The sequence below is a fragment of the Cryptomeria japonica genome, chromosome 3 (assembly GCF_030272615.1).
Source record: "Cryptomeria japonica chromosome 3, Sugi_1.0, whole genome shotgun sequence".
NCBI lineage: Eukaryota > Viridiplantae > Streptophyta > Pinopsida > Cupressales > Cupressaceae > Cryptomeria > Cryptomeria japonica.
Genome location: NC_081407.1, coordinates 728,594,212 through 728,619,229, shown reverse-complemented (window position 1 = coordinate 728,619,229; position 25,018 = coordinate 728,594,212). Strand labels below are relative to the sequence as shown.

Below are 25,018 nucleotides of genomic sequence, written 5' to 3'. Positions count from 1 at the left end.
GTTTCCGCCATCCATGCACCTCTTTCTTTTTTTTTTTGTCAGTCGTACGACCATACGGTCTTTTTTTTTTTTTTTTAATTGTTATTTCTTCTAGAGGGTCCGAGATCGGTCACCCGTCTCCGTTTGTGGTACTGTTTCAATTTTGACCCATTGACGGCGTCTGGTATCTCCTTCCCGTCGAGCATCCACAACTTAATCGCCTCGTTGGCATTGACCTCACGTACCTTGAAGGGGCCTAGCCATCGCACTTTAAATTTTCTTGGTTTGATTTCGTTCCTCCCATTGAATTTCAACACTAATTGCCCCAGAGTAAACTTCATTCGCCGAAGATGCTTGTCGTGCCAGACCTTCCATCTTTGTTGGGCTACCTCTGTAGCCCATTGTGCCATCATTCTTTTTTTGTCCAGCTTGCTTAAGGCATACAATCTCTCCCTTAGGCTCTCCATATCCCCGAGTCTGTTCTCCACTGCAATGCAAAGGCTTGGCACCATGAATTCCGCTGGCACCACAGCTTCCTGCCCGTACATGAGTTGGAACGGAGTCTGGCCGGTGGTCATCTTGTAGGTTGTGCGGTAGGCCCACAAGACGGAAGGCAATTTTTCTTCCTAGTCTTCTCCCTCGACACCGCACGACTTGTAAATCACGCCCAAGAGAATCTTGTTGGTAGCCTCGGCCTGCCCATTGGCTCGCGGGTAATAGGGGCTAGACAATGAATGGAAAATCTTGAATTCCGTAGTAAGGAGTTTAATAACATGATTCACAAAATGTCCACCCCTGTCGCTTGTCAACTGCATAGGGATCCCATATCGTGTAATAATTTGCTCGTAGATGAATCTTGTTGTACTTAAGGCCAAGTTGTCAGGTAGGGCCCACGCTTCAACCCACTTGGTTAAATATTCAGTGGCTACCACAATGTAGCGACACCTCCTAGCGTGGCTCACCTTGAGCGGCTCGATAAAATCCAGCCCCCAATGCTCGAATAGTTCTTGAGCATGCGAAGGGTTGAGGGGCATGAAATCCCTTTTCAGCGGCCTCCCCGCTCTCTGGCAGGTATCACAACCTACTACCCATTCTCTCGCATCATTATACAATGTGGGCCACCAGAGGCCTGCTAGCAACACCTTCCTTGCCGTAGTGTCCGGTCCCATATGGCCTCCTGCGGGCCCCTCATCTGCTTCCCTCAAGATGCTTGGCACCTCTTCCTCCATCACACACCGGCGTAACACCTCGTCGAGCCCCATTTTATACAATAAACCATTAATCAGCTGGAATGTGCGGCTTCTCAACACAAGCTTTCTTCGCTCTCCCGACGACATGCCTTGGGGGAATATGGAGGTGGAGAGATATTCCCTGATGGCAGTATACCATGGTGGTAGTACTACGATCTTGAATAGGTGGGCGTCTGGGAAGTCGTCATTTACCCCTTCTGGCGGCTCTCTGGACTTGATCCGGGACAATTGGTCAGCAATGACATGGCTTTTGCCTGGCCGTACAATTATTGTGAACGTAAAGTCCTGAAGTAGTAGTAGCCATCTGCTTATCCTGCCTTGGATGATGGGTTTGTTTACCAGGTACATCAAGGCCTGATGATCCACATAGAAGGTGAAGGGTGTTGCTAGCAGGTAGTGTCGAAATTTTTGTACGGCATAGACCATCCCAAGGGCCTCCCTCTCGGTGGTACTGTAGTTCCTCTCGGCTTTCGACATCAACCTACTCGCAAAATAGATGGGGTGATCCAACCAATGTGCCCCTTCCTGCGCTAGCGTAGCACCAATGGCATAGTTCGAGGCATCCACGTGTACGTGGAATTCTCGGTCCCAGTTTGGATAGGCCAGAATGGGTGCTGCCACCAGTCTCATCTTGAGTTCCTGGAATGCTTCCCTTTGTGCCGATTCCCATATGTATGGTTCGCCCTTTCGAGTTAGTTTGTCGAGTGGAAATGAAAGTTGGGCAAAGTTCTTGATGAACTTCCAGTAGTATCCAATGTGTCCCAAAAAGGACTTGACTCCTGTCACATCAATGGGCGACTCCATTTCCACAATTACTTGTACCTTATCTGGGTTAGTTTTCAGTCCAGCTTTACAAACGATATGGCCCTGCAACTTCCCCTATGGTACCATAAACCGGCATTTCCGTGGATTTAAGGCGAGCCTGGCCCTTCGGCATCGCTCCATGCACTCTCTCAGCGCCACCAAGTGAGTGTCTTCGCTACTGAAAATCGACTAGTCATCCAAAAAGGCTTTAAAATTCCCCACCGACATCTTATCAAAGATGTGAAGAACTATCCTCTGGAAGGTTGTAGGAGCATTGCACAACCCGAAAGGCATCCGGTTGTACGCATAGACTCCATCTTCCACCACAAAGGTGGTCTTCAGCTTGTCCTCCTCAGCTATCGAAATCTGGTTGTACCTTGAGAAGCCGTCGAGAAATGAGTACTTTTCATGACCAGCCACCTCCTCGAGGATACTGTCTGTGAAGGGTATGGGAAACGGGTCCTTGATGGTGACTGCGTTGAGGCACCGAAAATCCACGCAGATGCGGATCTCGTTGGCCTCCTCCTTTAGTGAAATCACAATTGGCGAGACCCACTGACGTGTCGCCACCCGAAATATGATGTCGGCCTCCAGCATCCGTTCGATTTCCTCGTTCACCTTGGCAACATAGTTTTTGTTCATTCGGTATGGCCTCTTCCGTACCGGTTGAGCTCCTGGGACCAATGGTATCCGGTGGACACACATTTCTGGTGGAACCCCCTTCAGATCCTTGTAGGACCATGCGAATACGTCCTTGTATTCCAGGAAGATTTTGAATGCTACAGCCTTCAGCACTGGGCTCCAATCGTCGCCTACCTAGATATTTCGGGGATTGGCAGTCTCCCAGGTTTGTCTCCTTCACAGTGGGGTCTTCGTACCGCATTAGCCTATCTTTCGAAAATTCGTATGCCGAGACATCATTTACTTTGGCGTCTCCCTCCTTGTACTCCGTGTATTCTGGCGGAAACAACTCCTCGCCTGGCTCGTCCTCAATTTGTAGCATGTGACAAGCCGGATGAAACACTTCATAGTCTTCCATTTGCCAGTGGAAGAGTCCATTCAATGAGGAAGTGTCGTCTTCTGAACATCCGCCAAGTTCCAGCACTCCTTCCTCGTTTGGTTCCCTCTCGTCTTTACCTTCATAGGAGTCCCACTCCCATCTATTTGAATCCTCCGAATCCGATTCAGATGACGCCAGTTCCTCGCCGACAACCTAGGTCCTCAGATCAATGGTGTACTTCCGCCCCTCTTTCTCCATAGAAAGGGTGTTCTTTTTCCAGTCGTGGTTTACCTTTGCTGTAACCAACCACCCTCTGCCTAATCGTACCCCTTCTTCTTGAGTGGGATTACCACAAAATCTAGTATGAAGGGTTGCGTACCGATGATGACCGGCTGGGCCATCAGGGTGCCGAGTGGCTTGATGCCGTGTTGGTCTGCACCTACCAAGTTGAATGTGGGTGGCCATAGTGTTGGCTTCCCGAGCTTCTTCCACGTATCCTCTGGCAGTACATTCACCCCCGAACCTCCGTCCACGATGGTGTCTTTGAGGATAGCCCCAAGAATTCCCATCTCTACTACAGCAGGATGCCGGCCACTATTTAAGGCCAACAACATTGGGTCAGCCGAGGGGTTGACTGGAACTTCTGCCCGTGTGGCACGCAAAGGTGCCTGCGCAGTGGTTTGTATGGAACTAAAAATGGTGGTTCTCAACTGTGGCATTGTTTCTAGGTGTTCCCTTACCCTTATAGGCACTTCCATCTGCAGTACTTGCCCAATGATGTTATTTTCAGATTTCGTACGGCGTGATGTACTCACCACCTCGTTGTTCCATCATTCGGCCATCATCTCACGTTCAATATTGGCTTTTGCCTCCCGTAATCTCTCCTTCTCCGTACGGGGATCGAGATAAGTGGCCTTTTTCGTCTAAGCACGGGTGATCGCCAGTACTTCTTTCTCACCAGTCTTCTCAATGTTGAGGAGATTAACCCTTGGCTTAGGGCAATTTGCATCCTCATGGTCGCCTGGCCCACACCATCGGCAGAGGTGCTGAGGGGTGGCTTCCTTCGTGCAATCACGGGCGAAGTGCTCCCACTGATTACAGGGCCTACACTGGATCATTGGTCGGCCCTTAGCGTCACACTGGATACGGCTTCTGTTATTGTTATTGTTGTTATTCCTTCCGCCGCCGCGTTTGTTGTCCCAGTAACCTCCAGATGATGCCGTTGTGTTGGTTTGCTGGGCTGTACCCGCTGGTGCGGATGTTGTGGCCTGCTCAGTGAACAACACTTGGTTCATTTGCATACTTCGGGTCTTCATGTTGTATGGGCACTCCTTAATGGCGTGTCCCATCACTTGGCAAATCTCACAAAAGGCCTTCTTCGGGCAAGTACCCTTCGTATGTCCTTCCTCTTTGCACTCCGTGCACCATACGTCGCCTTCGGTCCGACCCGTGCTTCTCATTGTTTTAAATTCTCTCCTCATTCGCTCCATGTCTTTCTGGAGCGCTTGCACCTTTTTGCCCGCCTCGCCATCGCTGCTGCTTCCCTCGGAAGAGCTATCCTTCTTTTTTTTCTTGGATGTCTTGGTCTCGCTCTCGAGATCCATCACTCTATTATATGTGTCTTCGTACGAAGTTGGTGGAATGATTTTCATCTTCTTTCGGAGGGAGTGTTTCAGTCCCTCCACGAACTATCTCTTTTCCAACCCATCCGCTGGTTGACTCTCCATTTTCCCCAACAGTTCCTTGAGCCGTTGACTATAGGCTCGGACAATCTCGTTCTTGTTCTGCTTTGTGCCATAGATTTCGGCTACTATTTCATTGTCTCCTCTGAGGAGGTGGAACTCTATCCCGAACTCCTTCTTCAGGTCAGGCCATGTGCCGACTTTGGCCTTATCAATATCTGAGTACCAGTCGATGGCCACTCCCCTTAAGGTTGCTGGAAATTGTGTTACCCATTCGTCTTGGTCGATAACACCGTTCGCTGACCATATGGTTTCGCAAGTGCGGCAATGGCGGACGAGATCTTCCTTCCCGTCGCCGTTGAACTTCGGCAGCTTCTGTTTACTGGCCATTGATGGGGGTCGTGTCCTTGGAGGTGGCTATGGCTATGTCTGTCATGCACCCACGCCACTCCCTCCGGCGCCGATGGTGTTTCCTGCTTGAGTGACTGGGGGTACGGTGTTTTGTCTGCCATGTGTTTGCGGCTCCTTGGCCCCTGTGGTCGTACGGTTGTCCTCCCCTCTGTTCTCACCTGCGCCTGCTACTGGCTCCCTTCGGTGGTCCTCACTTCGCGGCGTAAGGGATAAGTTCCTAAACTGATCCCGGGTCTCTTTGACTAGATTCCTCCGTAACCTTGTTTCCTCCAAAAACTCTTCATGGCTTCTCACCCTACGGTGTTCTGGCGACGCGTAGAAATTTCCCTCGGCTTCTACCCCCTCCGTGACACCTCCTTGGTTCCCTTCGGGCCACCCTTCGGCAGGTCGTCCTTCGGCAAGTTGCCTCAGCCTCCGTCTACGTTCTACTTGTTGTTCCAGAATCAAGGCCCTCTGTGCAGCCTCCCACTCCTCCGTTTGTGCTTTCTTATTTCTATCTTTGTTTAATACGTTGGGCATTAATTCCTATACATTTCCATAAATAACAACACATAAAAACAGAACACTCCTTTATTAATTCATCTCATCCGATACAACTTGTGTCAATATTATGACACCTTTATTCAAATATAGAATGTTCTTTTATCCCTCTGGGATTTAGGGTTCAATTTCCTCTTGGCCTCGTGCCATCACGCTCCTCTTCCCGACGGCTCTTTTCTTCGTATTGTTGGAGGATTTGTTGGCATCGCTCTTCCTGGGCAATCTCCTCCAGGTGAGTTCGTTGTGCCAGTGATGCCTATGCAAGCAACCAGGGGAGGTGGTTCATCAACTGATTTACTGTGGGGCTAACTTCCAGTGCAGTCCACACGACACTTGTTGGGATTTCAGCCTCCGTGGCCTCCCTTCGAACGTAGGTCTCGATGGCCCCCTGAAGGAGGATTGAGAACTCCCTCGTTGCAATGTCTTCTCCGTGGTAGAGCTCCGTTTGCGCGTCGTCGGCCTCTAGGTTTATCTCACCAACGGGTAGGCCCATCGTGTCCATGCGCCATTCGCTCCTTCCTTTCCCGAGTATGTCTAGGCAACGGCGCCAAATGTTTACCCTCTCGGGTGAATAGCTTAAAGCATACAGATACAACACGTAATGCAGAATAATAATGCCATAGATATCAAATAAAATATAAGAGATGTTATTTCATTCATAATCGTGTCACAAGTTACATTCGGAAGTATATAAAGATGCCGAGGGGGTGCGAGTGCCAACCGTTGCACTGTAACTACCATCCCTCGGCTTCCAAACTAACAAAGACAATTACAACTTAATTAACTAGTTTTATTTGCGTACAATATTGCAGCTAACAATGGCAGCATCGAGGATTACAAAGCAAAGTCAAGACAAGAGGGTTCTCCTAGTAAGAGGGAGTGGACTTCGAAGGGTATGCTTCTGTGACAGAGGGAGCAGCTAGAGGATTTGCTTCAATTTGACTTCCGAGGATTTTGATCATATTTGTTCAGAGGGAGTGGACCATGTCGAGATGGTTTCTCTAGTGATCAGTAGTCAGAGAACTCTATGATTCATGGATAGAGTCCCATGTGTGTAGGCTGGAAGGTTTTATGTTGTCACCTAGGTTGTGATATTCCTGGATAGATGGATACTTGGTGAGCTTGGGATTCACCAAGAGTGATGCAGACTCCAACCTTTACACAAAGGTTGTTGATGGTGAGGCATTCATTTTTGTCCCTTATGTTGATGAATTATTTCTCATTGGGGCAGAGAAGCTCATCATTCAATGTTTGAGGAAGTTATGCACTACTTCCTAAGATTGGAAGTTTGGCAAAGACCGCATGAGATCTTCTTGAGTCACGGGAAGTACACTATAGACATCCTGAAGAGATTTGGCATGATAGACTGTAAGTCCATGTCTACGCTAATGGAAATAATTCTGGAGAAGTTGAGCGAGTCAGCTTCCAATTCAGATCTGGTAGATCCCTCTATGTATTGTCAGTTGATTAGATCATCAATGTATTTGGTCAACACCAGACCACATATTTGCTTTGCAGTGAGCACTCTCAGTCAGATCATTTGTGAACCAAGATAGATTCATTGGGTTGCAGCATGTGTGGCAGCTCATGAAGCAGTGTGGCTTCAAAAGCTCTGTCATGCCCCATCCTTGATCATCGTATTTTTTAGCTTATCAATGAATATAACCCAAATGTAACAATTAAATTATTAATTAAAGAATGTTTATTTAATATTATTATTAATTAATTAATATTCGTTAATATCTGAAACTATTATTAATTGATTAATATTTATTTAATATTATTATTAATTAATTAATATTCATTAATATCTGAAACTATTATTAATTGATTAATATTTATTTAATATTATTATTACTTAATTAATATTCATTTATTTATTATTACCAGGAATTATTATTAATTGATTAATATTTATTAATGATTGAAATTATCATCTGGAATTAGTAATGGGCCCCGATCCTCTAAAGGTCCCGACTCTAAAGAAGGATTCATACTAGCGCTGAGTATACTCTATGTTTATGATGACCATATATTACAAGAAATCATTTTAGACAATGATCAATATGTTAATATAAACAAATAGGAAATATACCAAAGGGTGCGATTAAGGAAAGAAGAGTTATAATCATCCTCGAAGATACATGTCTCTCCATTAGAAAGATGTAGATATAAGATAGAATGAAAAAGTTGAAAATAGGGAGGAAGAACGATAAGCATTTTCAAAAGGAAGGAATGGCCAAGTCTGCAGGAATCTATATTATCTGGCAGCCAGTGATCAGATGAGATCAGAATTGTTATAAAGTTACAGGCAGTAACATCATTGTTTGGGTGGTATGCATGGGGATGTGCTTATTACGTATGCTTAATATATGAAGCCTGACATTGTTTTTATGCAGAATTTAATAGTAATATTAATATAAATATTATTAAATATTTATAGACTGCAATATGTATGAGAGTCATATTTAATATAATATATAGTGGCAGACCAGATCTAACACATGTCAGATCTGTCTGCCTTTACAACCTCTAGATAGACTAATAATTAGTGTTTAGGCAATGGTAGTGTTAATAATTTAAAATAGGTAATATCATTTGATTCATTTATTTATGTATATATATATATAGATATAATGTTTGATCAGACAAATAAAAATATTAGATTGCAAAATCAGTATAAGAGTGGCTTTACTTTAAAATATTCCTTCCATTACTACCAGTAACTAAGGAGAGGTGATGGGCTTGTTTCCAAGAGGGGCAGTCTAAATCCAGTCAATAAGTTGTTTCCCAAGAGAGGGTGGGGATCAGCGACCCGAGAACCTTGAGGACAGGGTCCAAAATGGGGTAAGGGCTTGGATTTGTAAACTTTGAGGGAAGCCTACTGAAATTGGTATAAAAGCTCTTGACAACATAGTCATTCTCTTCCTCTTAGACTGGAGTAATGCAAGGGTTAAAGGTCATAATTCTTGAAGTTAATCATCTTAAATTAATTAATGAACAATTTACTTATCAATCAATCAAATCAATAGAATATGGAACGACACACATATGATTATTTTTGTTGAGCCAGTTTCTTATTTTAACTAATCGAAGTCATATTGAAATAAGATTGATTATGATTAAACATGGGACATTACAAGCTCCTTGCAGGATTGTTTGTACGATCATTGGAGCCTGCAATTATTCATTGTGATAACCAAAGTTGTGTGAAGCTTTCTATCAATCTTGTGTTTCATGACAAAACGAAGCATGTGGAGATCAAGTATCACTATGCTAGAGACGTGGTGGAAAGGAATGCTATTCAATTAAGATACATTAGTACTGATGAGAAAATGGTAGACATTCTCACCAAGCCTCTCTCCAGAATAAAGTTTGTGTACTTTTGAGGTAAGCTTGGTATGGTGGAGAATGAAGCCCTAGCTGAGATTGAGTCTCTGCTTCATTGATTTGTTTATATTTGTTTATATATATACTAATGTATTCTTATTTTCAAAAGATGTTTAAAGTGTAAACTCTTGATTAATGGATTTCTTGAGAGAGAGACTTGAGGTGTAAGCCCTTTTTTTTCCACCCTCTGATATGGTTCATGGTGGATGTCATGTGTGTGACTCCATGACAACATCACGTGAGAGTCCATGATGATTTTCTTGTACTTGTGTGTTCACCTGCTCGATGAGCCATAGTGAGTATCATTGTGAGGTGACTATCTCATAATGATGAACACTTGTACATCTCACCATTATTGTAAGGTGACGATCTCACAATAATGGTTGCATATATCATTATGGTGGATATCATGTGACGTGATATCTATGGATATCCCATAATGATTGATATCTCTTGAGGTGATGTCTATGGATATGCCATAATGGTGGATATCATGTGAAGTGATATCTATGGATAAGCCATAATGGTGGATATTACTTGAGGAGATCTCTATTGTAATGTCCCCATTTTAGCAGACTTGGATTTTGTGAGATTAGCCTATTATCCTGACCCTCGTAGGCTAATGTGTTGGATAGAGGATCTTTTGAGGATTGGTATCATCTCCAGTGTTCAGAGTGCTTCAGTTTGGTCTTCGTTTGGCATCATTCGGACATCATTTGCTCTACTTCCTATTTTTAGTAAGTCTTGGGATGTTAGAGATGGACCCCTGCTATTTTTAGTAAAGGGGGTATGGTCATATGCAGTCTCCTCATGTTAGCTCCCAGTTCAGACGATGTTTGAAAATACAAAGTATTCATGGAGATATTAACGTTTAATTGGCTCAATTAAACATTAATTATTTGGAGATTATATTATTAAGTTATAAAATGACTTTATATTATAAAGCACTTAAATGAGGGTCTATTTATCATGATAAGGGGGCCAAGTTTATTAATAATTTATGAGCTCATAACCCAAGCTCTTAATTAACATTAAAATGCTGTAATATCCCTTGGCTAATCTGACCCTGTTTCGCTTATTTGAACCCCAAGGAATATTGTCAAACACTTGGCATACAATGTTTGAAGCCGCTGTAGTGAATTCTTTATTTGTCTTCTTTGGGTTTGTAGGCTAGAATTTCAATGGCTGCCTTGATATATTGGTTTGATTCTCCTCATACGCAAAGCCCTTGTCAAATATATATAGCTGTTCACCTTTCTAAATCCCCTTCTATAGAACTCGAACTACTGTAGCGCACTGTTCATGCGCACTGTAGCGCACTATTCATCGCACTGTTCACGGCACTGTAGCGCACTGTAGTCTCTTTCAATTTGCAAACAAACTCTGAAATAAACCCTCCAATCAGCTCAATATTGACTTCTGAATGAAGCCAACTCTCACAAGCATAATCAGATGATATTGCACACCCTCTATATGCTGTTACAATGAAGAAGCCACGCTCTCCAATGCCAACAAGTCTTGAATCCTGCAGAAACCCTTGGTATTCTACACTTCAATGCTCCAGAGAAACTTCAATCAAAAACTCCAATCACATCATGAAGTTCGATTCCTTTTGCACATTTATATTTCCTCAAGAAGTTTGAACTTCTTCAAAAAGCTCTTAGTTAACATTAAAATGTTATAATATTTCATTGGCATCAATAATGTAATTAAACCTTGGGTTATGTGCTCATAAATTATTAATAAACTTGGCCCCCTTATCATGATAAATAGACCCTCATTTAAGTGCTTTATAATATAAAGTCATTTTATAACTTAATAATATAATCTCCAAATAATTAATGTTTAATTGAGCCAATTAAACATTAATATCTCCATGAATACTTTGTATTTTCAAACATCGTCTGAACTGGGAGCTAACATGAGGAGACTGCATATGACCATACCCCCTTTACTAAAAATAGCAGAGGTCCATCTCTAACATCCCAAGACTTACTAAAAATAGGAAGTAGAGCAAATGATGTCCGAATGATGCCAAACGAAGACCAAACTGAAGCACTCGGAACACTGGAGATGATACCAATCCTCAAAAGACCCTCTATCCAACACATTAGCCTACGAGGGTCAGGATAATAGGCTAATCTCACAAAATCCAAGTCTGCTAAAATGGGGACATTACAGTCCGCCCCTCCTGAAATTGCTTGTCCCCAAGCAATATCGACTGCAAAGAAACTCCTCCACCTGGATCCCAAATGAAGACCTGTGTAATGTCCCTGGTATTACCAACCAACTCCTGTAATGCCCACACCAAGGGCACAACTAACAAGACCTGCCAAACTAAATCAACCTCAACAGCAGGTGTTACAAGAACATGAACATCAAGTGGAAGCAACTCTGAAAACTGACAATGTTTGCTTCCCAAAACTATGCAAGATAAGTTGCCAAACATATCATCTAACACATGCGCAACTGAACTATGCATCTGAGACAAATCATGTAAATGAGAACCTGAAATGGGACTACCAACGATGCACACCATGTACATGCAATGAAACCTACTAGGGAACATTAACCGGAACGTGGATGCACACAAAGGATCCCTCAACATACTTGCTAGTGTCCCACATAGTATACCTGGATTCCAAATCCAGGGTAGAAATCTGCCATGTAAACCTCCCTTAGACTTTCGCTGCTCAACACTGATCGCCACTTCACCATGCAAGATGTGGTGAAGCCAACCCATGAGACCTATCCAAACTGCAACACTAACTCTATCATCACCTGGATCCCAGTGCAATCTATACACACATCCATCTGTACTGTGAAGATAGGAGTACCTGGAAACATCTGCTACGCAACATCTCTCCACAACCTCTGCTAAACCCTCATGGATGTGATATCCAACTAAACCATCATGCCCATTGTCACCATAGTCTCTCTAAAGCCATGTATCCAAAGATAGCCTCTGTGTCATAGGAGTAACAATCTCCACCGGATACACATCAACATGATGGGAAATTGAACACTGCTCGAGCAAGTAGCCACCAACAATAAACTGAGTCGGGTACTTGCAACTGCTAGTTCCATCTACTGAAAATGGTAACTCTCCATCCCACAATGGATGGTATAATCCTTAAGCCAATCCACATCGATGCATCATCAAGTCCTCCACGTGTGGATCAAAAGAAAAGTGATGAGCACTCCTCACTTTGTAGTTGCGATAAAACGTTCCAACCTCGGTCAAGGGCTCATCTCTAACAATACTGGAATCATGAGATGGCTCCAATCTCTGACCCCGAACAATTGATTGGGTAGGGGCTCTGGTAACCCTCTCTACAAACCCAATCACAAAATCTCTATTAGGAAGCATTGTAGTCAGAGTATCAATAATTACTCCCACACCACTCCTGATGGCGAGAGAACCTCGGATGAGAGTATCCTTGGTGGCTCCAAACGGACCCTCTCGAAACTCAGGACTCTCAAGAAGGTACTCAACAAATGAATCTGTGCAATAAAAACAATATAAGGCCGAGTCAACCTTATCCTCTAAGACCTGCAGCTGATCACTCTGACTCTAAGAAACAACAAGCTGGCGTCCAAAATCAGCTGCATGGGATGAAGTAACAGATTTGCTTCCAGGAGAGGGAAACAAATCTACATGAGAGCCATACTCCCAACTAGATGACACTTTGCGAGTTCCATATGAAGTGGATGGAGTAACATCGCATACTAACACACAACTCTCTGGAGAGTCCACCACTGCCACACAAGAGCTATCAACAATCTGACCTGTATCATTTGTTATAGCACTAACCTCGGGAGAACCTGATGCAACAAGTGGTTCTCTGCTACTCTCAACCCAAATACTCATCCCAGCTAAGTCACCTATACCTGCATCAGTGACGGATGTAACTGCATCCTCAACATACCCATCACTACAACCCGTGGGTGTAAACTCATCACCAAGTGATGCTATAGGAAACTCAACTGTATCCACAGATGGTGAAGACTGTGCTAAACTCAATGCCACGGTAAGTTCCTCAACCTGTGACTGTGACTCACGAAGGGCTGACTGAGCACTCTCCAACGAGTCCATAGTCACCTCAAGCTCATGGGTGAGCTCATCAACCTCCTCCTCCTTTCCCTTTAGTGCATCGTAGCAAGTGCAATCCCACTCGAGAAGATAATCCCTATCAGCAAGTAACTACAAGTAATTCTGTTTCATTATCCCAATAGCTGCTCGGAGTGCATGGAACTCTGCTAGGGAAAGGCTACTATCACCGTGCTCATACGTCTCAGGAGTACTCCAACCAAAGGTCGCCAACATTTGTCTAGCGACATCAAAATGCTCCAAAGTTGTAGCAATCATATCATCATTAACCTTCAACTGCCCAGCCAGATGATGATACCCCTGTGACTCATTCTTTCCACCCAAATCTGCACTATTGTATGAAACCGAATCAACATCACTCACCTCGTGATCAACAACATCATGTGTGCAATCAATTGTGCACACATCAATATCTAAGGTACTGCTGCTATGTACCCCATAGGATGGCTCAACTGGCAAGGTAGAAGTTGTTGTTATGACAATATCTTCACACACTTCCACTTCCAATGTAACTACATGGCCATCCAACTCATGATTCTGGGATCCTATGCCAAAGCATGAATCTTCAAACTTGTTTTCTAAGGTCTGATCTGAAAAATCAGACTCTAAATGACATGAATCCACATCACACATTACCCCATTAGTACCCAAATCTCGAGTACCTTCATGCGGCAACTTAATAGAAGCATCTTGCACATGTGTAGTCACTGCTCTCTCATGCTGATGCAAAATTTCATCACTGCTGTCATGTAGATCAGAACTCTTATGAGCCAAAATTCCCATGCAATCCTCATTCTTGACACTTGTATCACGAGTGCCAATACTCAAGGTCACTCCCACAACACTTTTTGAACTTTCCATGACTTTCAAATCATCATTACGCTCAAGTGTAAGGCTGCTGTCATGAAAATCAGACTTGTTATCATGACTGATAACAACTTCTTGAGTGCCAATAATCACCACATTCTCTTCAAGTTTCACCTTTTTATCCTTAAAAATAGATGTCATATACCGAGCAATTCTATCAAGTTTTGCAGGGTGTGAAATCAATTCATCCAGCTTCTTCTGGTTTTGTTTTAACTTTTCCAATGAGGAATACACTTGCTTCATATTCTGGACCCACTGATTCTGGGTACTTGAAGTAACCATGATTAACTAGCTGAATCAACCTACCCAACAAGTTGGCAAGAAACCGCTCTAATACCACTGTAATATCCCTTGGCTAATCCGACCCTGTTTCGCTTATTTGAACCCCAAGGAATATTGTCAAACACTTGGCATACAATGTTTGAAGCCGCTGTAGTGAATTCTTTATTTGTCTTCTTTGGGTTTGTAGGCTGGAATTTCAATGGCTGCCTTGATATATTGGTTTTATTCTCCTCATACGCAAAGCCCTTGTCAAATATATATAGCTGTTCACCTTTCTAAATCCCCTTCTATAGAACTCGAACTACTGTAGCGCATTGTTCATGCACACTGTTCACGACACTGTAGCGCACTGTTCATGGCACTGTAGTCTCTTTCAATTTGCAAACAAACTCTGAAATAAACCCTCCAATCAGCTCAATATTGACTTCTGAATGAAGCCAACTCTCACAAGCATAATCAGATGATATTGCACACCCTCTATATGCTGTTACAATGAAGAAGCCACGCTCTCCAATGCCGACAAGCCTTGAATCCTACAGAAACCCTTGGTATTCTACACTTCAATGCTCCAAAGAAACTTCAATCAAAAACTCCAATCACATCATGAAGTTCGATTCCTTTTGCACACTTATATTTCCTCAAGAAGTTTGAACTTCTTCAAAAAGCTCTTAATTAACATTAAAATGTTATAATATTTCATTGGCATCAATAATGTAATTAAACCTTGGGTTATGTGCTCATAAATTATTAATAAACTTGGCCCCCTTATCATGATAAATAGACCCTCATTTAAGTGCTTTATAATATAAAGTCATTTTATAACTTAATAATATAATCTCCAAATAATTAATGTTTAATTGAGCTAATTAAACATTAATATCTCCATGAATACTTTGTATTTTCAAACATCGTCTGAACTGGGAGCTAACATGAGGAGACTGCATATGACCATACCCCCTTTACTAAAAATAGCAGGGGTCCATCTCTAACATCCCAAGACTTACTAAAAATAGGAAGTAGAGCAAATGATGTCCGAATAATGCCAAACGAAGACCAAACTGAAGCACTCTGAACATTGGAGATGATACCAATCCTCAAAAGACCCTCTATCCAACACATTAGCCTACGAGGGTCAGGATAATAGGCTAATCTCACAAAATCCAAGTCTGCTAAAATGGGGACATTACATCTATGGTGGATATCATGTGAGGTGATATCTATGGATAAGCCATAAATGGTGGATATCATGTGAGGTGATATCCATGGATAAGCCATGATGGTTGATATCACGGTGAGGTGATATCTATTCTTTATTCATCCATGGGTGTAGCCATGATGGATCCACCCTCCAGAAGTAGCCATGGTGGATGTCACTTTGTGACTCAGATATCGAGAAGGATTCCTCCCTATCTAAGAGAGAGTGTTAATGCAATAGCTACGGTCGGATCCTTCAGGCCGACGTAGCACATGAATTTGTGTGAATGGCCAATCAGCCTTATACATTTTTTATATCGAGAAGGATTCCTCCCTAGCTAAGAGGGAGTGTTAATGTAATAGCTACGGTCGGATCCTTCAGGCCGACGTAGCACATGAACTTGTGTGAATGGCCTATCAGCCTTACACATTTTATATGGTTCAGATATCGAGAAGGATTCCTCCCTAGCTAAGAGGGAGTGTTAATGTAATAGCTACGGTCGAATCCTTCAGGCCGACGTAGCACATGAATTTGTGTGAATGGCCTATCAGCCTTACACATTTTATATGGTCATTATAATAACCATTAAGCGATTAATTAGGATGTGCAATATAATGATTGTTATGAACCAAACTGATTAGTGTCTTACCCGTCACCCTTGAAGAAAGACATATTGGTTGATGTAGAGCCGACTCTTGACAAGGAGACATGCTGTTTGAAGACACCCACTCATGGGTATATATGGATCGGTTATCCCTCTCCTCCATGCATCGATTAATATACAACAGATCATGCTTTCCCCATAAAGATCGAACATTGTTATCATATGCAGATCAGACTATCAGCAGATAGGATTATCATCTAACCAGTTCATGAACAATTTTGTGCAAAGAAATTGATCTCATCTTCAGGCACACATTCTCATTCTGTGATCGGTATCTTCAATGAAGCACATACAAATAGAAGATCGACCTTCATATATATTGTAGATCGAATTCAATCATCTTCAGCAAAATCATTCCTTTGGAGAGCGAATACATTACTTGGCTGATCAAACACATTCTTCATAGGTTGGAGACATTAATGCAGTACAGACTGCATATACAGTTGTACATTGTAAATCGATCTGAGCATATAACTTCAAGGAGTGAAGCGATTCACTTTGGCCTTTGTACTTGATCATTGTAAAAGCATCTTGTTGTTCGTATTTGAAATATATATATTAGACACATAATTTCGTGCTCGAGGGAGACGATAGCAATATATCATCTATGGTAGGGAGGGCAACAATGATCTGAATCATTGCCCGTGGTTAAACAAGCACACCCTATGATTATTGTGCATGGTCACCTTCTTGTGATCCTAGTATTGTAATAAAATCAATAGGGAACACGTACTGTTGATGTAATAGCGTCGGTCGGTATTCTTCTGAGCCGACTTAGACAACTAAATTACCTAATTGCCCTAATCAGCCTTAGACAATTTAGTTACACCAATTTGTTTATATTCATGTTGAATCGACCTTGTTATGGAATAATAATTAAGACGTATTTCGGGGGAGACGATAGCAGTATATCTTCTATGGTAGGGAGGGCAACAATGATTTGAATCATTGCCCATGGTTAAACAAGCACACCCTATGATTATTGTGCATGGTCATCTTCTTGTGATCCTAGTATTGTAATAAAATCAATAGGGAACACATACTGTTGATGTAATAGCGTCAGTCGGTATTCTTCTGAGCCGACTTAGACAACTAAATTACCTAATTGCCCTAATCAGCCTTAGACAATTTAGTTACACCAATTTGTTTATATTCATGTTGAATCAACCTTGTTATGGAATAATAATTAAGATGTATTTGTAATAAACCGATTATGTTGTGAATCGGTTCTAACATAAGACGTGTTAACATAACCAATTCATAATTATGCTCAATAGACGTGTTGATTGGATTATAATCGCTCTCTATGAAGAGACGTGATGTTTAATATTATGGCCGACTCTTGGAGAAAGTCGTGCTGGTTGAAGGGACATATGATCGGGTATATATGATTTGTCTCTCCCTCTAAAAGGCATCGAATCATTCAAACACAAGCAGATCGAATAACATCATCATTCAGCAAATCCGTATTTCTCCTTGGGTAATTTGAATTCATCATCAGCAGTTCGTGTTCTTCTTCAGCAGGGCGTCTTCATTCTTCAGTTGTGTATGCTCTCATTTTCAAAACGGATCAATTGATATAGAAGTTAGATCGGGAAGAACTGATCATCTTACTACAGTTCTCATTTCTATAGTAGTTTGGATTGCATACAGCAGTCTTGGGTGTATATATATATAGCTTCAAGTGTGAAGCAATTCTTTGTAAAGTCACTTGACTTAGTTGCGATAATAAAGACATACCTCATTGCTGGATTTTTCGCCTTCAAGAGGAAGGTTTTCCCAGGGTAATTCGTGTGTAATTGTGTAAATTCTATCTATTTAATCTGATCACCAAACTTAACACATACTGGGGTCAAAGGGAAACCTCACCATAGAGAAACCCCATAAAAATCCCTCTAGCAGACAATGTTGAAAAATACCAACAAGTAGGGCCAGAGATAGCAGAAAGAGGATAGCCAAACCTCGAACATGGCATAACCACAAACAAGAAAGAAATGGGAGTAACCACCCCCAAACAGGGGACCAGAGGGAAAAACGGGCAAGCAGGCCAAGCCCATCTCAACCACAGATCCCCCTGCATCCACCTCATCTGCAACACTACCAACATCTTCCTTGCTCGAAAGCCAAACCCTCATACATCCTTCACTGACGCAATGGCACAGACCCCGGCTCCCATACTTCATCAAGCCCTTGCACACCTCCCACAAGACCAACAGACAAGAGAAAAGGAAAGAGTAGAGGGAAGGAAAGCATGAGAACCACGCCTCTCCCCATCCGCCATGCCAAACACCAATGAAATGCTTCCACCCGCTCGAAACTCCCCAACACATGCTGCTATTTGTACCAAGGGGAGCCAGACAAAGACGGGGCTCATCCTCTTCATTGCCATCACTCTCCTCTAACTCCTTTGCAACTACAGACATGCACTTGTCCAACACAAAAGAAATATCTTGGACAAGTGCATGTCTGTAGTTTCTATGGACAGATGCTTCCTTCAAATTGATGACTACAAGGAGCACAACAAGAAGAAGATTTACACAAGTAGAAGAAAAAAAAGCCAACAAAGACTGCACAATTTGGCAGCTGAAATCCAGCCCCTCAAGAAGCCAGAAATGTAGATCATCTTAGATTCGAAGAGTCTATAGTACCTAATTCTATTGTGTTTTCTCAAGTTATGGAGTTTACGGTGCTTAAATCTCATTAAACATGGTTTATAAGTCCCAAAAATTGTAAATAAAGTTCTAAAACGATTTTAGTTTACAATCTGAAAATTAATACCCAAGAAAGACATTAAAATGAAATTTAAGCAGTTAATGTATCACAATGAGACCTAAGAATTAGGACATACATAAGAGGGAAGAGTGTTAATTTTTAGTACTTTCAGATTGCATAAAACTCAGAAAATTAGATTTAGATTAATTAACTAATTAGTTTTCAGACTTTAGGCATAATAAAGGAAATGAAAAACTAAAGACAATGCACAGTTACCCTGGGAAAACCTCCTAGGAGGAAAAACCCAGCCAAAGGATCCTCAGATCTGATTTATGATTTAGAATTCAATAGGAAGTTATACACTTATCTGCTTTTACAGTCACCATGTGGGAGGAATAATTAGGTTATAGTCCTTATATGATTACAGCCCTTTTATTGGAGCCTTCAATTTTGTATGATGATCTGCTGTCTCTAAGAGAGTTCGCTGGCTTCAAGGTAAGATCAGCTGCTGTTGGATCAAGTTCGCACCCTCCTATTTGGATCTGCTACAACATGTGAGGTTCGCTATTTGCTGGTTGCAATCCTTATGAAGTTCGCTGCCTCTATATGGAAGTTCGCTGCCTCTATAAAAGACTTTGATAAAGTTCGCTGCCTCTATGGAAGTTCGCTCTTCACCAAGGATTGTTTTACTTGCATGAAACTTGATTAATATAAATGAGAGGAAGGTGATGCATTTATAGGTGACAAATGGATCCCTAATCATGTTGGCCTCCTTTAACCTTTAAACTATTTTATTGCTTTCCATTAATTTGCCTTAATGGGGTCGGCCCTAACAAGGAGGCGTTTTATATTAGTGTGTGGCGAGCAACCTTAAGTGCCGAGTGGAGATGGGCCTAGCCCTATATAAAGGGTGGCGGATTCCAATGTTGCCTAAGGCAATAGGAATCCGCTGGCCCTAATTACAACGAACAAAGAGAAGCCTTCTCACCAAAGTTTTAAAACTCGGACTCGCCACGGACTCGGCAAACCAAAAATTTGGACTCAGACTCGAACTCGTGAAAGACTCGCGAAAGACTCGACAAGGACTCGGCAAAAAAAAAACCGTAGTTTTACAAAAAAACATAAAGAAATTAATGCATTTAGAGAACATAAGAGCCATAATTGAAACATTACACATGTGATATGATCTACAAACGCGCAATATTTGAAATTTCATCATTCATACTCATAGTTTCAACTCTAAAATGTATAATAGCAGCATAAGTTTATAAATGTTACAAAATTACATATAATGATATGTCCAACTCCAAATGTGAAAAACAACAATGAACAAACTAAAGAGAAGACTACAAACTAATGAAAAAGTCCAGTGTTCCACCGACGTTGGGGACAGGGGGATGGGGGGACCAAGGGCCTAAGTTTGGGGACAGCGGGGGGGACGGCGGCGGGGTTGTGGTGCTGATATAGTTATACATATACATATAGTACTTGAAAAACTAGTTTTGAAAAGATGTATGACAGTATAATAGTATAAGAATTGCATTTCAAATGAAACTATAGGAAATTTGAAATACTAAATCTAAATACCAAGATTTCTTCAATGCTAATTATGTTGTTATATGGAGCCTAATCAGACTTGGAGGTTAAATTTTCCCTACTTCCATCAGCACAGTTTCCCAATATATTTTTCGACAGGGGTTTGGGGGCAGTGCCCCCAAGTTGGGGTCAACGGTCAAGTTGGTGTTATTTTTCTATTGATCCACGTCCAATTAGGCTTACCCCTTAACCCCCAAAAAAGTCTCTGAGACGCGGCCAAAAAGGGGGGGGGGACGCATCCCCGTGGAACACTGTGAAAAACAACCCTTCAAGAGGTATTTCACTCCCTCAGCTATGCCAAATGAAGGCAAAAAAATTAAAAAAAACTCACTTTTATGGCTTGCATGACGTTTTTTCTGGTTCGCGCGAGTCCATCTGAAAGACTCGCGAGTCCGTGCAAAAGACTAGCACGAGTCCTTGCAAAAGACTCGTGAGTCTTTCAGATGGACTCGCGAGTCCTTGGCGAGTCGACTCGTGGCTCCCATGGATTCGCGAGTCCGTGGCGAGTCCACGAGTCTTAAAACTATGCTTCTCACAGTTATTGGGTCATATTTTAACATTCTAAGTTCTCTATATAGAAGAGATTTCTTTCTTTTTCCAAACACATTATGGAATGTTAACCCTGTTGACTTAACAAGTAATATTCGTATTGGATTGCTATGTAACACAAACTTTTGTATGTACTGATTTATTCATGGTTTAACCCTTTATTCCAGGTTCTTTTGCTTCCTAGATCTTGATTTTGTTTTACTGTTGTATTTTATTGTTCTTTGGTTGTTGGGAGGTGATTTTAACACTCTTGATTAGCTATTGTAAGTTACTATACTTTGACATCCCATTTACCTAGTTTTGTTATTCATAAACGTTAATATAGTTTTTTCTGTTTCTAATAATATATGAAGTTTGAACAAAGATCGGATGGGAATACCCACACTCTTTTTTTTAAAGCATTGGAGGTTCTCAAAAACTATCGTACTTTGTTTACTTGTAGTCTTTAATATGAAATGTTAATGGTTTCAAATTCTCCTAATATGTAGGTATAATTACAAGTTTATTGTTGGTGGCCAATGGAGACATTCAACTACCTTGCCCAGTGAAACTGACCAGTGGGGCAATGTGAATAATGTCATCTGGATTGGTGATGTTGCTAGTGCAAGGTTTGAATCTCCCACTCGTCAAAATCTGAAGGTAGGTTATTTTGCCAATATCACAATTTCACCATATTTATAAGAAAAATCTTCAATTTGAATCTCAAAATTCTTAGAGTTTCTATAATGTACCAAATGAGAAATTTTGTATATTTTCTGATTATTATATAATCTAATGATTTCTAATGTAAAAAACCATGAACTGAAACAACAAACAAAATGAGACTGACCACTAGAAACTTGTTATCAAAACCCTGTATGGCTGGAAAACAACTTCAACTCCACCCCAAACTAGCAATTCACTTATAGATGATACATAACCCAAATGAAAATGTTGGTTAAGGTCTATAAATGGACAGCCAACTTAAAACCCTTTTATATGCACTTACACCCAAATGTGAGTAAACAATGCTCACATACAACCAATGTTAATGTTGATATAACTTCAAGTAAATGAAGTGAATCTTCAAATGCCAACAAACATACAAATATGGAATCCTAAGGGGTATTAAACTTGCATGGATTTGAATTAAACACCAATTAATCAATTTCAAAGTGCCTTTATTAGATTTGCTAAGTGCTGGAGCAACTTGCATTGACTGATATGAAAATTTTTCAAACATATAATAATTGCATTTTAATGGAAATGATGAATGTACAGGAGCCCTTTTTTGGTGACTATTAGGCAAGTTTGGTAGCTGGATCTGACTGCGGAACCACAATTGCAGCAACAATGGTGAGGCAAATGACCTAGGGAGGTGACATGGCAGCTAGGAATAGTCAATTAGATGTTGCACAGCAGTCTTAGGCCTTCCAAAATGCTGATAACAATAGAAAAAATGTCTGCAAACAATGAAAGATGCTGATGCTGCTTACCCAAAGTGCTGTTGTAACCTCCTCCAATGCTGGTACACTCAAATATAGCCTAGAAATCAATAAAAACAGCAATAGTTTGGGCAGATCTGCCCTCCCAAGAAATGGTGTTGCCAAAGAATGTGGCTGGAAATGTTGTTGTGACAACAAATGACGACAAACCCTCTCCAGAAACCCTCCAGAGTGATAGATCTATGCAATATGCAACATATGATGATGAATTCCCCTCCTCGATGTTGGTATACTCAAGTTTATGGTTTTATATGCTGGTTGCTGCACTAAGGATGATTTATTCCCCCAAAATGTTGGTTTCATTGTAATGACACTATAGAAGTAACATGTGAACTTAAACTTGGCCAAAAATGTTAATTTCATTGTAGTGACACTATAGCAGCAACAAAATATGTCCACAACCCTCAAAATAGTGTGGAAAAATGATGGCAACTTCTCCCAAGGAGTCGCATTCAAGATCTAGCAAGAAATCACTAATAGAAAAGCTCGGCAACAAGTTTTGCTAAAACTCACTGTGAAAACCTTATAATTCTGACATATGCAGTGAAATCCTCCAAATCATGAACCACAAATCTGCAAATGCTCCAAATCAGTACAAATGCAACTCTCAAAGGGAATAGCCAATGTTGGAGATGAGGGTTTTTGTCCCCAAACCTAATAGTGAAATTGTAGAGGATTTTTTTCCTCCAAATTGTCAAATCAACCATGGGTTTTGCCTCGGAAGCAAACTTAAACACAAAGCTCAAATTTTAAATTTTTTTATGGCAAAAATAATAATAAAACATGTATCCCAATGAAGCCAAGCACCCTTTTTTTTGTAGCATTTTAATTGGGCCCTTGGGACCAATTTCTATTTTAAGTATTTAATACTATTTTTTTGAAATAAGAGTAAAAGAATAAATAATATATTGGGGATTGATGGCATGAATTGAGCAACACCCAACAAAATCCCAAGCTGATTTTCAAAAGAGTTGTGGAGCATTAGAGAAATGATGTTCAAAGAATGATCCTGAAAGCAACAAAAATGGGTATTGGTTTGGCTGAAACCATGGGGTAGATTACTAGCATAGGAGGGGCAATAGAAAGTTTGAGAAGGATTTTGGATCATGTCACAGGTAATACATGTGCTTGTCTAGAGAGGTCATAGTCCATTCTATGATCACAAGCACACTCCTTCAAGCTCCTATGTTAGAGGTAGGGCAAGCAAAATTTATGCCAATTTTATGCACAAGGATAAGGTTCATCTTCAACCTATGGCTTCTTTTCGTGGTTGCATTCCTTAAGATGATAATGCTTGGCAAGGCTCGATTGCTCTGAGGTTACAAGTTGAATTACTTGCCTTGCTTCTAGCTTCCTAAAGTGGGGGATGAGAGATCGAGGATTGATGGGTTAGGGGATGTTGGGTCAAGTCCTCCCCCTAGAGAGAAGAACAACAATCAAAATATTAGCAAAATCTCTATCAGTCTCCCCCTTTTTTTGGAGCAAATATTGGTAGAATTGGCAGCAAAGCTGCAATTAGGAAATTTTTCAACACTTAGACCGACCAAGGTAGACCGTAGAATAGAAACATGGATATTATCCTCTTGGGGCTCTTTTGTCAAAATAACATTTCTACAAAATTCTGAACCATGGAACAAGATCAAATTTTGGACGGGGGTTCGTGGTTTATGGAGGGAGTTAGCCTTTTCATTATGAAATGGTACTCAAAAATTTGATCCTATGAGCTTCCACATTCTTGAGGTACAATTTACCAGAGGAATATTGGGAACCCTTCATTCTTAAGTAGATTGGCTCCTCCTTGGGTAAATTTTTAAAGTGCAATGAAGATATGTTGTGTGGGGATTTAAGAGTCTACTCTAGGGTTTGCATACTCAAGGACCCTACTAAACCCTTATCAAAGAAAATCTTCTTAATCTATGGGATGTAGATCTAGTGTCAAAGTGTGGGAATCAAATTCCTTTCTTCTTTTTGTGGACTCTACACGTCTAGGGAGCATTTTTTTCAAATTGTGAACTAACCATAAATTGAAAAATCTAAACCCTTGGGAATTACTGACCCTAGTTTGGTCCTTCTTCAGTGGCAAATCCCTCAAGGGTGAATGAGCCTTCTCCTCTCCCCACCTATCATCTAAGGCCGAACAAGTTGTCTCCCCAATACTTCTCCTTTGATTGTGAGATTGCTCATTCTTGAAATCCTAGAGAATGGAGAAACTATTAGAAATCAAGGAAGGTAAGGATGATTTAATCTCCAATGTCATCTACAATATCTCACAACAGCAAATAGAAAAAATCAAGGTCAATTGTGGCCCTCTCACAAGGAGATGTAGGAAAAAAACAGATGTTACTAGAGAGGAAATAAAAGTAACATCCTAGTCAATTCTTAGTTTTGAAAAGAAAAACACAAAGTGAGTGGGGAAGGGCCCCTCATAGGTGCCATGAATTTCCTTTTTTGGAATGTCAAAGGCTTAAATTCCTTTGACAAAGATGCTTAAGCATCAATTAG

At 41.3% G+C, this 25,018-nt stretch overlaps 1 protein-coding gene across 2 annotated transcripts in view; it reads left to right on the top strand.

Annotated features, from left to right (window-relative positions):
• The window catches only part of LOC131032470 (phosphoglucan phosphatase LSF1, chloroplastic), a 185,850-nt gene that overhangs the window by 151,576 nt on the left and 9,256 nt on the right, over nt 1–25,018 (top strand). Inside the window, exon 9 of one of the 2 annotated variants that reach the window (XM_057963445.1) lies at nt 21,521–21,671. The exons of the other annotated variant lie outside the window; for it this stretch is intronic. Within the exon in view, the coding sequence (XP_057819428.1) occupies nt 21,521–21,671 (151 nt within the window). The remainder of the gene's footprint in view (nt 1–21,520; nt 21,672–25,018) is intronic. 2 annotated transcript variants of the gene reach the window in all.